Raw genomic sequence first — 15,194 nt, 5'->3', positions numbered from 1 at the left:
TCTGCTCTGCAGTGTGGGATGATGGACCAGGGCTTGGGACCAGCCCTGCCCCAGGAGCTGCTGGGGCACACACACAGCAGCCCAGCCCGTGCTTCTCCCAGCTCTGCTGTGCCAGGAGCTGCTGGAGAGGGCCCTGGTTCCAGGAGGGGAAGCAAAGATAAAAACCCAACTGTGCTGCCCTGTGTGGGATGAGGGGCTTGGAGCTGCCAGACCAGGGACTCCCACCCACAGAGTGCCCACAAGAGGCCATAGACAGCACCAGAGGAGATGCCCACCCTGCAGACAGACACTGAAACAGCCAGGACCTAGTGAAGAAAAATCAACTGTTGGCTTTAATTATTGCGTACGTCTTCGTCTCTAGGGCTAGGAAAATCTCAACTGGTAAATATACATTTCATCAGAATGCCTTTGGCTGAAATACACCATTAGCACATTCTTCAAAGTTACAACAAAAGTCTTAGAAATGTTAAAAAGGGATTTTTTTTTCCTTTACTAAAATAAAGGAGTGCACCCCCCACCCCGACAGGGCGCTAGGACGGACAGACGGGAACTCTTGGCTGTGCAAAGCAGAGCGTTGATTACAGTAACAGAAAGAAGTCGGGACAGGAGTGGGGAGCCTGCATAGCACTCGGTGAGCGGCGGGGCGGCAGCGGCTCAGGTCAGCATGTCCCAGAGGCAGCAGCAGCAGAGCGCGGTCCAGCACGCCGTCAGGCAGGCGCTCTCGCCCGTGTCGTCCCTCCGCCGCTCCTCCACCACGTACACTGCGGGCACAGAGACCGTGAGGCACAGATCTGCACCACAACACACAGAGAGGGACAGCAACCGGCTGCGGCCCGGGCCCCGGGTCAGCTCTGCAGGAGGTGCCAGCTGCCCCAGCTGCAGGCACGTCTGTCTGCAGCCTGTCCGTCTGTCCGTTCAGACTGGCGCTGCTCAGCCCCCTCGAAGGAGGAGCTGGTGCCCAGCGCTGCTCCAGCCCTACCACACACAGAACTGCCTCCTTCCCCGGGATGACAGGCAGGGACCGGTCCGAGTTCCAGCTGTGCGTCCCTCCTGCACATGTCCCTCCTGTCAGCTCCACACCCGAGGAGGCACAGGCTGGGAGGTGGCAGTGCAGTGACACGCCTGGCCAAGGGGCGGCTGCCCAAACACTCCAGGTATCACCTCATGAACAGAAACCATCTCAGCCCAGAGGCTCCTGGCAGGCTGCTGGGATTCACTGCCCACTGCCAGCTGGGATTCATTCACTGCCCACTGCCAGCTGGGAGTCACTGCCCACTGCCAGCTGCTCCAGCACACAGGAGGGAGCCCCAGGTTTGGGTGGAGCTCTCCAGGCAGGGTCTCCTACTTGAGGCCAGAGTGCTGCTTGCTCTTTGTGCCAGCCCCTGAGGCCCATCAGGACAGGGGAGCAATTTATCTTTGGTTCCTCTTTCCTGAGCCCAGGCTGTCACATCCAGAACTGCATTAGTCTGAGGGCAGGCAGGTGACTGTCCTTCCTGGCAGCTTTCCTGGCTCTCATTGCTGTGCTCTGTGTGGGAAATGTGCCCTCACACAGGAGTCCAAGCCAGGCAGGCAGCTGGTGCTGGACAGGGTGCTGGAGGCAGAAATCTGGGCAGGACACAGCTCATGGCACCAGCCTGGCTCTCCCATGGGCTTGCTGTGTGCCCAGGAAATCCCTCCCCAGTCACTCTCAGCTCTGCAGAGCCATGGGCAGAGGATGAGGTGCTCCAGCTTACACAATGCCACAACCCTGGCACCACCAAGTGAGGCAGAGAGGGAGAATCCAGTACCCCTCAAATGTCTGTGCTTGGGGACAGCCTGAGCCCAAGCCTCAGGCAGATTCCCTCTCATCACGAGGAATAAAGAGAAGAGGCATCCTCTGCCCAGGCACAGCCCAGCTCCAGGGGAGCCCCTGCATGGCACTGCTGCCCACCTCCCTCTGGCCATTGTCACAGCGCCTGCAGCCCTTGCTCCAGGAATGTCAAGATGGAGGAGCCCTTCTCCCTTGAGCCCCGGGAGGAGGTGGCAGTGCTGTGACAGGCAGTGCTGTGACAGGCTGTGCCGGAGCAGGGGAGGTGCCACACACTCTCCTCCCTCAGGAGCTGCTGTCCCTGCCCACCCCTGCAGAGCCCTGGCTGGCACCTCCCAGCAGGAGCAGAGCAGGACCCGATGGGAGCCTGGCTCCGGGCGCTGCTGCCAGGGGGAGGCTGCACAACCTCCTGCCCCCCGTGCAGGGCAGGGCAGTGCCCAGGGCCAGCCCCTGCCACACCCACAGGAGTGCAGAACAAGGTCCATGGCTTGTGAGCCTGGCACCCCGGCTGCCTCTTCCATCCCCCCGAGGGGTGGAGCACAGACCCATCCCATCCTATCCCAAGGGGAATCTCTCACATGGCAGGCAGGACTTTGGCCAGGCCCCTCCCTCCTCCCTGCACTCAAAGCCAAGCCTGGAAGACTTGCAAAGAGAACATGGAGGCTTGGAGCCCTGACCTTACACAGCAGCTCTGCCCACTGCCTGCTCTCCATGGACAGGTGACCCAGGGCCTTGGTCTGGGCTTTATTCACCTTGTGGATCCAGGAGCTCTAAACAAGCAGCTCTTTGGTGTGTTTGGTCTAAGAAGGACCTGTTACAATCAGTGGAGGCAAAACACACACCAAATGCTCCAAGAGTCCTGTGTAAGATGGTGACATCCCTGTGCTGGAGCCCTGACAGCCCTGGCTACCAACCAGCTGTCAGGCTGAGGCTGTCCCACCTCTGAGCCATGGGGAGCTGGATTGCTGTGCCAGAGCATTGCCATACCCAAAACTGAGGGCCCCAGTGCCCTGAGACATCCAGATCCACATGGCAGAAGGAGGCTGCCCTTTGCCAGTTAAAATCAGCTGTCCAGGACTGCAGGGAGTGCTTGCCTGAAGTATTTATGATTAATCCATGAGAAGTTTTAAGCTACAGCCAAGTGACAGTGACAGCCAACAAAGCACGACCAAGGCATGTCCAAAGTGCTGTTATGAAACAATTGCTAAAATATTGAAAGAAATGGCTTTCCCCAGCCTGGGCCTGTGCAGAGGGAGCCAGGCCTCAGCTGGCTCGTGTTGGATGCTGCTCCTCTGCACAAGGAGGTCACAGTGTCCATGGACATCACCCTGTCCCTGTCCCTGCCAGCCCCCTGGCACTGCTGCCATGGCTTGTGCTGGAAGGGGCTGCCCAGAGCTGGACAAAGTTCAGGCACAGCTGGGGCAGGATCAGGACAGGCCAAGGGACAGCAGCCATGTCAAGACCTTTCCAGAACTCACCATGGGTTTGGAGTGAGCCTTTCTGTTAGAAACAGTGAAACAGCACTCCTGTTTGCTCCCTCTTCTTCTGCCAAAAGGTGGAAGCCATTTAAACCAGCAGCACATTGTGGCAAAAGCACCTTTCTGTAAAAACCCTCTGAAAAAAAAGCTGTGGTTTTCCCCCCTGGCAGGCAGCTGTGGTACTTCAACAAACCCACTCACCTTCCAGGTTCAATGAATGCCCCAAAGACACCACCTGAAATACACATTTGAGAGGTTGCTGCCTTCCCCTGCAGAGCTCCTCTCCAAGCAGAGCAGGTCTCAAGGGCAGCTCTGGCACTGCTGCAGTCTGAGTGTGCACACCATCAACACTGGAAACTTTCACACCTGGAGAGCATCTGGGCAAAGCTCTGGGGACAGACAGCCACCCCTGCTCACAGTTTGTGAAGCTTTCTTTGAAGCCACATCAATGCTTCAGGAGCGGCAGCTTTGTTGCTGTCACCACACAAATTGCCAGAGAGATTTTAACCACAGATAGAGAGCATTAAACAGCTTTTGTGATCTGGGTGTGGGGCTTGCAGAGGACAGGAGAGGAGCAGGGCAGCTGAGGGGTGGTCACTGTTCAGCTACAGCCACCAAAGCATGCAAGCTGAAAAGCAGCTCAGAGCCAGGCTGGATGAAGTCTCACCAGCCTGGAGACACCTCACACCCATCTGCTCCTTCTGGACACGGGGCCATTGGCCTCAGGGCACTATCACAGTGACACGAGGACCTGAGCACATCAAGCAGCTTCACCACTCCTCCCAGCCCATGCAGTACAAACACAGTGTCAATCCCCAAACACCATATCCAAAGCCATTCCAAAATCTCCCAATGAAGGGAATTGTGGCTTTTGTGAGATTCCTCAGTGTCTGAGTGCCTCCAAGCTGAAGCCACCCAGTTTTCTATGGTGAGCCTTACTGGGGACCTCATCAGCTGCTTTGTGCCTCTCTTCTGGCCAAGGCTGGGCCCTCCAACCACCTCCTACAGCACAAAGGATCCTTGTCACTATGGACAGAAGCCTGGTGGTCCCAAAAAGATGAGAAACAAGGGTGATTTCTGTAAGAGGCACTAGACAGCACTCAGTTCTAGGCTCCACTTTTGATGGTTTCATTGTTTTTCCTAAAACAGGATGGGAGAAGGTGTGAACTGAGAGACCCTCCCAGCTCCTAACCAGCCTTAAAGAGCTAGAGCACCATGAATCATGCTTACCCTGAAAATGGTATCAGCCCCTGTAATCACACAGCAGTGGCCTGCACAAACCAGTGCAAATAACTCCCACTTTGTTTTTAAAACAAATACTACAATACCTTCTTATTTCATGTACAGTCTGCTTTATCTTGAGCATATACATTTTGTTTCTTCTCACACCTAATTGATATGTTAATCATTAGCTCCACGAAGGAATGAGCTGTACTTTTCACCCAGTTTGGCATAAACTAAAACTGTGACCTTAAGACTGCAATGCCCCTCGCTGCAGTGCTTTACTGGGTCCACAAGGATTGCAGTACAAGGGCTTTGATGCCAGCATCAGCCCAGCCTCTCCCAGACTCAGACACCACTGCCAAGGTACCCCCTCACCTGCCTGGGGGTGGTGATGGTGCCTGAGAGCCCCTGAGCTCTCCCAGGAGTCCTGCACACCCCAGGGTGTCTCAGGTATGACAGGAATGACACAGAGAGGCAGCAAGGGGCAGGCTCAGTGCCTGGGCAGCAGCAGGGGGAGAGCACAGCCCAGCACCCACCACCCTCTCAAGGTGGGAGGGCTCAAATCCCTGAAGTTTCCTCTCCTGTGGCCAGCACAGACCCCTCACCTGCACTCCTGGCTCTGAGGCAAGGCCTGGGGCACAGAGAGGAAGCAGCAGTGGGTAATTTATCAATCACTGCTTCTGCAGCTCCAGAATCCTCCCTGTGCTACCAGAATGGCTGTTTGCCATGGGAACAGCTGCTCAGAGCAGGAGTATTACTTAATGCCAGAGTCTCATCTGGGAGGGAGAGAACAGCAGAGAAGGGACCCATAAGCCTCTTCCCACTTGTCAATTAAGTGGGTTTTATCACAAGCCACTTCTGCACCAAGAGCTTTGTTTTCTCTTCAGCAAGAAAGAAACCTTGCTCACCACCTCTTAGAATGTTTCTGTGCTGTCTGCAGCAGATTGCTAAGTCAGGTCAGCCTGTGCATCTGCTTTTACCTTCAAACCATTCTCACCCAGGTCCTTGGGAAGCTTTTCTGTTCAGGATGGAGGCCAAAGAAGGGAAAGTCAGCACAAGTGTGTCCAAGGGATGCAGAAGTGACAGCAACAGGAAATCAAATGTCCCTGAGCCCCTCTTGGAGGTGCAGGCTGGTCTGCAGACCCAGAGCTGCAGGAGGAAGGACCACCCAGCCATGGCCTCCCACTTCTCCTGAAATAAACCCCTCACAGGCAGCAAGTGCAGAAGAAGAGATTTCAAGACTGGGGAACAAGGACTAAACTTTGATTTGAGCTGCCACCAAGGCTGCTCTCTGCACGAGGCCTCCAGGGCACAGCCTGGGCACAGATGAGATCTAACTCTCTTGGCAAGGAAGACATTTAATTGTTCTTTCTCCTCTCTGAGGGTATTTGCTCATGCCTAACAGCTTCAGGCCTGTTATTTCCCAGCCCCCCAACTCCCTCCTGCCCAGAGGCTTTCCCTGTGTGCAGTCTCTACCACACCACACTCAGATTTCAGGAAATACCTCAGTACACTCCTGAAACAGATACCAGAGCCAGATGGAAATTCAATAGCTCACTTCCAAGAAAAAAATCTTCCAAAGCTGCAAAATGCTCAGAACAAGTTTCCCAACTTCCAGCTCCAAACACAAATGGCTACTGCCAGAGCCACCTGAGCAGAAAGCAAGTGTGTCAGGAAATGAAAATACCACAGAGTACAGGCAGTTCCACCTGCAAATCCCCTCTGCCACCAGACAGGCACTGCTGACCCAGGCCAGATTTCAGCTGGGCTCAAGCAGAAACAACTGATCCACAACTACTCTGAGCAGGTATCAGACCTCTCCTCTTCCATGGCCACATGCCTGGGTTCAGCAGGTTTGGAAAATTCCTGCCTTTGTGTTCCTGAGCAGCTGAGCAGCTCTGACATTCACCCCAGAGAGCTGTTCCAGCTTTCAGGAAGCTGAGCAGGCCACACATTTCAGGGAAATCACTGTGCAGGCCAGCCAAGCCAGCACTTTGCAGAGCCAACACTGCCCTGGGCAGGGCTGTTCCCCTCTCACACACCAGCCTGGGAGCCAGGCTCAGCTGGGGCTCAGCAAGAACCAGGCAGAAGATTTTCCTGGAAAAGGTATTGTTTCCTCACCTGAACACACAGGGATGGGATTAAGAGATCTTGGAGGTAATGGAAGTGATACCAATCAGCATTTTTGGTGTATCAATGTGCCTGGGAAGGGTTCAGCCTCTCTGAAAAGCACAAGCATTCCTTAGAGGAGTCAGCACACCTTCTGTAGAGTGCTCAGGTCTGGGCAGGATGTCAGCAGGCATCAGCCAGCTCTCCAAAGCACAAAAACCCCAGCACACAGGTTAGAAAGTGTACAGGAGACATGTCATGTGAGAAACAAGCTTTCCCTCAGCTCAAATGTACAATAATTCAGGGCTTCAGATTTTGAGCCTGCTTCTAGGATACAACAGATGAGACACATCTCCCAAAACTACAGATTTGGAGAACTTCCTCTGACATTTTTTTTAATCGGTAAAATCTTAACTTACTGTTAAGGCAAGATGTTTTTAACTTAGTCAGCTGCAGGGCTAAAAACAGCCCAATCCTCAGCCTGTGCCAAGGCTTACACTGAAAATCAGCATCAGCCCTAGAGTTAAACAAGACCTGGCTTGGAGGGATTTACACAGCACAAACTTCATCTTACAAAGGTCCTGCAGTTGTGCTGTGGGTGACTGACTGGAGAAGGGACAAAGCCCAGTTTAAAGCCAAAGGGAACCCAGTGAGATCCTCCTTGTGCAGCCCCACAGGGCCAAGTCCCACAGTCTGGGCAGTGCTGGGAAAAGGCTGTGCACAATTTGCTCCTCACCCAGCCTGGTGCCAGCTGACAAGGACTGGAACAGCAGCCTCATTTAAATCAGCCTGCACTGGAGCCAGCCTTGGCCTCCTGAGACCAGTTTGTCTGAAGCATGATTTCAGATACTGGACCTGAATTGGGAATAATTTTCTTTGCATTAGGTTTTGATCAGATTACTCCCTCCTTGGGGGTGAGAAGCAGTGAAGGTGAGCTGAGACAGCAGCCCCAGGACTGCACTGTTTGCCAGCCAACAGCCCCTGCTGTTTGTGCAGCCAGGGACAGAGGGAGGGATGATACAGCAGTCCTGGAGCAGAGAACACGGGGTTTTAAAGCACACTGAAGAATGAGAAGCAGATAAGAGGACAACTGCCAAGTAAGATTAAATTTTTCTTTGGCAGGACTCCAGCATCTGGAGTTGCAGCTCCTGAAGGTACAGGAACAGTTAAACTAAGTGATCTGACAGACTACTCAGAAAGGGTCAACGGACAGAGAGAGAAAGCCCGTGCTCCAAATTAACTCCTGCTGGGGAAGGCTCAGCTCCACAGGGCTTGGCAAACAAGGGGGTAACCACTGAAGGCACTGGAGAGCCTCACCAGAATGACTCCAGTCCCCTCCTTTCCACACAGAGACAGGTAAAGAGGAAAATCCATGCAGGGATTTTCAGTGCCTGTATCTAGGTGACCTGCTTATCCTGCAGCTGGGCAAACATTAGGAGGCAGACAGCATCACTGGGACTGGGACTCTTATCACAGCCAGCTTTGCTACAAGTAATCAACTTCCAGAAATAAGATTTCCACCCTGAGTGTACAATGGCTCAGATGCAATCCTGAGCTCTGTTTGCCTTCAGTGCCTGCTGACAGAGCCTGGTTCCCTTTGGCACAGCACAGAATAACCCCATCCATTATGTTGGCACGTATCAACGTGGAGGGGGGGAGAAATAAAACTGCTCAAATTGCTAGCATCAGCTTCTGCTTTTAGAATTAGTATGTCACTTTGTACTTTGGCTCATTCCACTTCTTTTTAAAGCATACCTTTATCAGCCCCATAACATTTCACCTCTAATTTACATAGACAAGAAAGTTCCAGCTGAGCAGTCAGCACTTGCTGTGGTTTCCTTACGCCAGCTGATAGCAAATAATGAAAATACTGGTGGGGAAATGAGATATCTTCTGGAATGAGGTATTTTCTTCCTCTTAAGCAAGCCCCTTCTGTAAAGAAGAACCTGCTGCCTACACAATGCTGCACACAGGAACCACATTGCTAAAGCTGTGTGTTTCCCAGCTTTGTTCTGGGGCAGGCACTGTGTGGCACATCTGCCCTGTCCCAGGAACTCTCACCCACAAGGCCTTTGTGTGGACAGACAGGAGCCAGCCCTCGGCCCTTGCAGCAGAAAAGTGCAGACAGGAATCAGCATGTCAGCTCCCAGAGCCAGGAAGCTCAGTCAGACACCCTTAAGAATAATGTCCCTCAGGCCCAGCATCCACACCACCACCTCTAAAGGCAAAGGGCAAACTGTTTATTTCTAATGAACAACAGCCAAGTCAGCTGCCAGCCCTAGCAAGATGTGAGACCCGGGGTTTCTTTGGAGACTTTGGTATCAGTAACCTGGTGAAGCCTAAAAGCCATCCATCCAAAAAAACAAACCCATGAGGGCTTCTGTGCCACCTCAGCCAGTCACCAGTGAGTCTCCAGCTTGCTGCTCCTTCACATGGAGAAAAACCATTTGCTTTGAGGCCTGTCACACCCTGAGGCAGCTGGGGTGACTCTGAGGAGGTGCAAGCTTTTATCCATCCCCTCTGGGAGAAAGGGCCAAGGATCACTGGGATCAGCTGCAGTGTCCCTGTGCCCTATGGGGGTGGCCACATGGCAGTCATATGGCCACACCACTGTCTTAACACAAACCACAAGCTGATTTCTGCAGCCCAGACATCCTTGTGGTTGGCTAACCCTGCACAGACAGTCCAGAGGGGAACACACTTGTTCTCCTTGTTCAGAGCTGCTCTGGACTGCAGCTTCCTCCAACAAGCCTTTAGATTTGTCCCCCTATCCAGGGGCACATTGAAAAGGTGGTGACATCCCTTTCTCAGCTATTTGTTGCAGAGTCACTGCTCACTGAACAGCAAGAACTTTCTCTTTCCTCCCCTTAGCAGCACTCAGGTTAAGCTGCTTCCCTGTTACATCTCAGATGCAGCTTTAATACAGAGAGTGAGGCATGTGAGGATTTTTGACTTCTCCAAGGGCCAGGTGGACAGCCTATGTCTATTGCTACTCCTGACAGGCTACAAATTAAGATGAAACAACACCATCACCATAAAATGCTACTTTACCATCAGATTCTGAGAGCTCAACAGTAATTATTTCCATCTGTGGGATCCACTCAAGACCAAAATATGATACATAATTACTTCCACACATTAGCAGTAGCACATTGGCTCTGCCCTACGCTTTGCAGTCTGCCCACACAGTAAAATAATGGAAAGCACAGAATTTAAAGTATAGAAAATTTCCCAATTTTCACTGTGGACACACATTTGCTCAGAAATACTAATGTACTGCCTGGAGTAGCTTAATTCATTAGATTAAGTAAAGTCACATAGGAGAGCAAAACATCTGCTCTGAAAGGAAAAAATCCACACAGAAGATCTTCCCAGATAATTGTTTGGAAACACCACAGGAACTGACAAGGCACAGGAAACCACACTGGACCAGCTAGGCTGACTGCAATGCTTTGATTAAATTTAGATGTCAATTTTTTATATTAGGAGTTCAGCCACAGATACCAACAGATACATGGCACTAGTGTAACAGATTTATAAAAAATTCGCTTTTTTAGAGACAGCCACTCTAAACTAGACACTCCTGAGGATCTTAAACAAAGCCCCTTTGAAAGCTCTTTTACAGTGTCAGAGCACAAAGATCAGGTTCCAAACTGGCCAGAAAGGACCAAGGGGTGGTGGGGGGGGAAAGGGTGTTTAACAGAAGGAGAATGAAGAAAAAGAAAGCTTTTGCAGACAAATGCAAAGTTATAGCCCTGACTTCACTTGGCAGACATTAATAAACGTGTTTAAAATAAACATGTGCCATCCAGAGGGACCTGGACAGGCTGGAGAGGTGGGGGCATATGAACCCCATGAAGTTCAGCTGGGCCAAGCAGAAGCTTGTGGAAGTGGAAGGTGTCCCTGCCCATGGCAGGGGGTTGGGACAGCTGATCTTTAAGTTCCTTCCAACTCAAACCATTCTGTACTTCTATCACTTTTTTACATCTACTTCTGCAAAAGCAGAGCAAATCAGAGGCTCCCAAGGTGGGTTCAGAGACCACCTGTAGCTGCAGGAAGGCAGCTCAAGGACAAGACTTACCAGAAGGTTTTTGATTTATGGGTTAGAGTGCTGCTTCTGCAGAGCTGAAGTTGTGTTAGCTTAGGCTTAACAAAATCAAACCTCCTGCAGAACAAGCCTGGGCTCTCAGTGAAGGACACTCAAACACTTCACTGCCTGTACCCTCCAACTTCTTTGTGCTTGTCCACAGGCTCACAGGCAGAGTAGAAAATCAGTGTTATCAGTTCCCTCATCCAGTTTGATACAAGATCCTTCAAGCTTCCAAGGCAGCAGAACTGTCTCAAAGCCACAGCCCCTGTGTCCCCTCAGCCCCTGCCAGCACATCCCTTTGTGTGGCTATAGCAAAAAAGCAACATTGGCACCAACCAAAGATGTTCAACATGGTAGACAAGGAGTTGTTCCCTGCCCAGTACTAAGGAACATCTCTTAGCCACCCCAAACTCCAGGGAAAACCCTGATTACACTTTGAGTCCATGTGGTGGAAGTGGTGGGAAGCATCACCATGCTGCTGCCTCCTCCTCAAAGGCAGGGCTCTTGCTCTGTTACAGAGGAAGTTGAACTCATGATTTGCCCTCAATTCAGTTTCTTATTCACTCACAGTAATTGTTTACTGCTTAAATTTAGGCCCTCCTGATAGACCCACATCACATTGTTCAAACCACTGAACAGTCCCACCTCTCTCAGGTGGGATTAAAGGACCAGAGCTTCTCCTCCTTTCTGTGAGGAGAAGCTCTGGTCCTTTAATCATCTTCTCTGCCTCTGCTCTGGCAACCTGAGCCTGCAGCAAGCCCCAGGAGAGCAGTGGGTGCCAGGGCACACCAATGTGCCACATTGTGGGGACATGGTACACAGATGGACCAGCCAGCTGCCACAGGGAAGGTGCACCACCCTCCCTTCCTTCCCCAGAAATCAGGGTTTTTCCATAGAATGGTAATAACTTCAGAAAAAACCAAAATGCCCGGGAATGAGTAGATCACTTGGACAGATACTGATGGGCTCCAGAAAACTGAGGCCCATTAATTCAGTAGGAGTTGTACATTTGAATATTATCAGCTTTAACCGTGCAGCCTTTGGCTGAAACTTATCAACCAAGAGACAGGTGGAATGAAAGCTGTGGCAAATCTAAAGCCTGTGCAACAACCTCAGCATAAGGATTCCCTTGAGGAGTCAGCAGTAAGGATGCTCAGCAGCATTCTCCAACAACCAGAGAGAGAACTGTGAGAGACACTACAGCAAAATAAAAGCATGAAAATAAGCTGCAAACAAAATGGGCGCTTCCCACAAGTCTCCACCCCCTCCAAGGCCATTAGGGCCAGGTGCTGGTGAACACTTCACCTCAAGGTCAGTGTGTCCCTGAGGTGGTGCTGGAGCTGTCAGCCATACCTGTGTTTTTCGGCCCATCTGCGTACACTGGTCCTGGCGGTGGTGGAGGTGCATTCTGCCATCCATACTGGGGATATCCTTGGTAGCCTGGCTGGCCTGGCTGGTAGGGCCCAGGGGGATAGCCAGGGTAGGGGCCAGGGGGGGCCCCTGGCTGCTGGGCATAGGGTGGGTACGGGGCAGTGGGGCCCGGGCCGGGGTACGGTGGAGGATTATCGTAGCTCATGTGGGATGCACAGTCTGGCCTGCAAAAGAGGGAAACAAACAGGACAACTGGTTTGCTTTTGTCTGCTCATCCATGACCATATGAGTTCCTTTTCACACTGCTCTCCAAGGCCCTATGTTGTGTGAGAAACAGACTTCAAAATACCTAGTCAAGCAGCAGATTTATTTTTAACCCTATCACAGGGGCAGGGAGGGGGTTGAAGTGATTTCTCTAGGTGACATAAGTTTAGCTGAGCAGGAGTAACATGCTGCTTTCCAGCCATGCATCAGCTATTCACCCTAAGACCTAAGTCTTGCAGCAGCAAAACAAAACCCTCTGCTTCTACTCACAAGTAAAACACTTTTAAGAGAGACTCAGAAGTGATTATTTCCTGTTTCTGTAAATATTGGAAAGGAAAACAATAGAAAAATGCAGCCTCTTCCAGGCATATTTGATAGCTTTGACAGGAGAAGGAGTGAATACAAATGTCCATTACACTTCTGGTAATTGTTGAGGCCTCCAGACCACTCTGGAGCAAGGCTGTATGTGATTAATTTCCTGATGCCACTGTACCCCAGCACGTTGTGTAGTCTTCCAGCCATACACAACCAAACCATTAAGCAGCCACAAGAAATTAGGGCCTTGGGCACAGCCTCATTCAAAAAGCAACATTAAAGACACCTCAGAGAGTTGATGCTCATAAAACCCATGTCATGTATTACTCATGGCACAGCCATCAGAAGACAAGACTGTCACAATACTGCAATTTTAATGAACCTCTAAGTAGCATGACTAAGCAAACCATCGCTTACATTAGGCTCCTGAAGCTTCTCCCTGTCTGAGAAACAGAAGTGTATGTTAATATCCCACAAATTCAGGAACCTTCCTGGCTGAAACAGCTGAACCCTGCTATTTCCTTCCCCTATTACAGGGTGCAAACAGATCACCAGTTCCCCTTTGCTACACACCTCCTCCCACATGCCACAGGGAGAAATACCAGCAGCACAATCTGCCTTGCTGCTGCAGGCTGCAGAGGGAGAGGCTGGCCAGCAGGATGCCCTGTGGATGGCATTGGGATGGGCACGAAGCCGGGCTGGGCTGACTGCTCAGCACGGTGTTCCCACTCTCGGGGACGGGCAGCAGGGGCACATCCAGAGAGCTTGGGCTGAGGCAGCCCAAAGGATTCCAGCTGAACTCAAATTCAGTCAGCAAATAACAAACTCAGCCATCCCACTGCTACCCTACCAAGGGGATTCGTGCTGGAACTGCTGGGGGCCACCCTTGTCCATCAGGACTGGCCACTCACTCCCTCTGGTAGCCAAGCAGGGAGCCTGCCTGGCCTTTGTGCAAGCCCCAGCATGGGAACATGCCAGAATCCCTCTGGAGCCGGTGGACCCACCCAGGCACCAAAGCAGCTCTGCAGAAAGGGCTGGGTGGGGATCAGGCGTACCCGGTATAGCTCAGAAGCCTCTGCACCAGCTCGGCACGGCGAGCGGAGCCCAGCGCCATGCGCGGGGCAGAGGCCGGGCGGGCGCAGCCCTGGGGCCGCCTGGGCTCGGCTGCCGCAGCCCCTGCAGCAGAGCGAGCTGCGTGTGTGTTTCCAGCCGCTCTGTGTTTATTTACAGCCCGCTGTGTGGTTACAGCCGCTGTGTGTTTATTCACAGCCCGCTGTGCGTTTGTTTCCAGCCCCTGTCTGACGGCCCCGGAGCGCCGGCTGCCCCTCCCCGAGCCCGGATCCCAAGGCTCTCGCTTGTTTTTCCACGCTGCTCCTGCCCGAAGGTCGCCAGCAACGATGGTGCCAAGTGGCACCGAGCACCCAGCCCGGCACCGAGCACCCAGCCCGGCACCGAGCACCCAGCCCGGCTGATGCACGCAGTGCCTGCGGTCCAGGGGCGGCTCCAAGGGGACAGCGCTGCCCGCCCGCCCGCCCTGCAGGACACCGAGGAGCCCTTGAGGCTCACAGGCTGCGGCTGTCACTCACCTGAATTCATCCCAGAGCCCCTCTTGGTGTGCCAGGCACAGTCACAGGATCACAAACATGCTGAGTTGGACAAGGACCATGCAGTTCAATGCCTGGTTCTGCACAGGACACCCCAACAATCCCCCCCTGTGCCTGGGAGCATTGTCCAAGAGCTCCTGGAGCTCTGGCAGCCTGGGGGCTGGGACCATTCCCTGTTCAGTGCCCCCCTGTACCCTCTGGGGGAAGAACCTTTTCCTGAAATCCAGCCTAACCCTGCCCTGACACAGCTCCAGCCGTTCCCTGGTCCTGTCACTGGTCACTGGAGTCTGTCCCTCCTCTTCCCTTCACATAGAACTTGTCCCAGCTAACTGCTAAGGCAGTGCTATACCCTGCAGATGATGTCTTTTAATGGCTTTTTCAAGAGTTTTAACTGCTTAACCAAATGCCAGGGATTACAGGAATTTTATTTATAGTTGTTTTTTTTCTCCCACTGCTAGGCCAGCCAGACCACTTAACTGCTTACTTTAAAACTGACAAGCACAACATACACTTAAGGCTCTTTAACCACTGCACTGCAATGCAACACCCCCACCAAGTCTCCAGCAAGGAAATTCTTCCTTCAGGGAGGCAGGGAAAGGCAGGCAGCAAGCCCTACAACTCACTTCAGTGCAATCAATTAGAGAACTGGGACATACCAGGCCACTAATGCTCATCTAACCCAGAAAATTGTCCCAAAATAACATCCAAAAGCAAGTTTCCAGGGAAGAACAAGGCCAGAGTGAGTGTGTGTGTGTATACCCACAGACCACTGCATGTTGCAGAGGAACCATTTGGTGCCCAGACATGGCCCAGCCAGCCCTGTGAAGGCCCTGGTTTGCTGAGCCTCCCTGCTCCAATGTACAGCTGCTGTGCCTGCTCCTGGCACCAGGGGATCCAGGGCACTGCTGCCTGCCTTGTGGAAAACTGCCCCA

General features: G+C 52.4%; 1 protein-coding gene across 4 annotated transcripts in view; it reads right to left on the bottom strand.

Annotated features, from left to right (window-relative positions):
• Nucleotides 1–306: 306 nt before the first annotated feature.
• The window catches only part of CYSTM1 (cysteine rich transmembrane module containing 1), a 67,195-nt gene continuing 52,307 nt past the window's right edge, over nucleotides 307–15,194 (bottom strand). For all 4 annotated transcript variants that reach the window (XM_066560417.1, XM_066560419.1, XM_066560421.1 and 1 more), the window contains exons 2-3: nucleotides 12,062–12,303; nucleotides 307–761 (exon numbers count right to left, since the gene is read on the bottom strand). In XM_066560417.1, coding sequence (XP_066416514.1) covers nucleotides 655–761; nucleotides 12,062–12,303 — 349 coding nt within the window. In that variant the 3' untranslated portion in view covers nucleotides 307–654. The remainder of the gene's footprint in view (nucleotides 762–12,061; nucleotides 12,304–15,194) is intronic.

The sequence above is a fragment of the Molothrus aeneus genome, chromosome 15 (assembly GCF_037042795.1).
Source record: "Molothrus aeneus isolate 106 chromosome 15, BPBGC_Maene_1.0, whole genome shotgun sequence".
In the NCBI taxonomy this organism is placed as follows: Eukaryota; Metazoa; Chordata; class Aves; order Passeriformes; family Icteridae; genus Molothrus; species Molothrus aeneus.
Note: the sequence above shows the minus strand (reverse complement) of the source record. Positions and strands in the feature narration are given on the sequence as shown.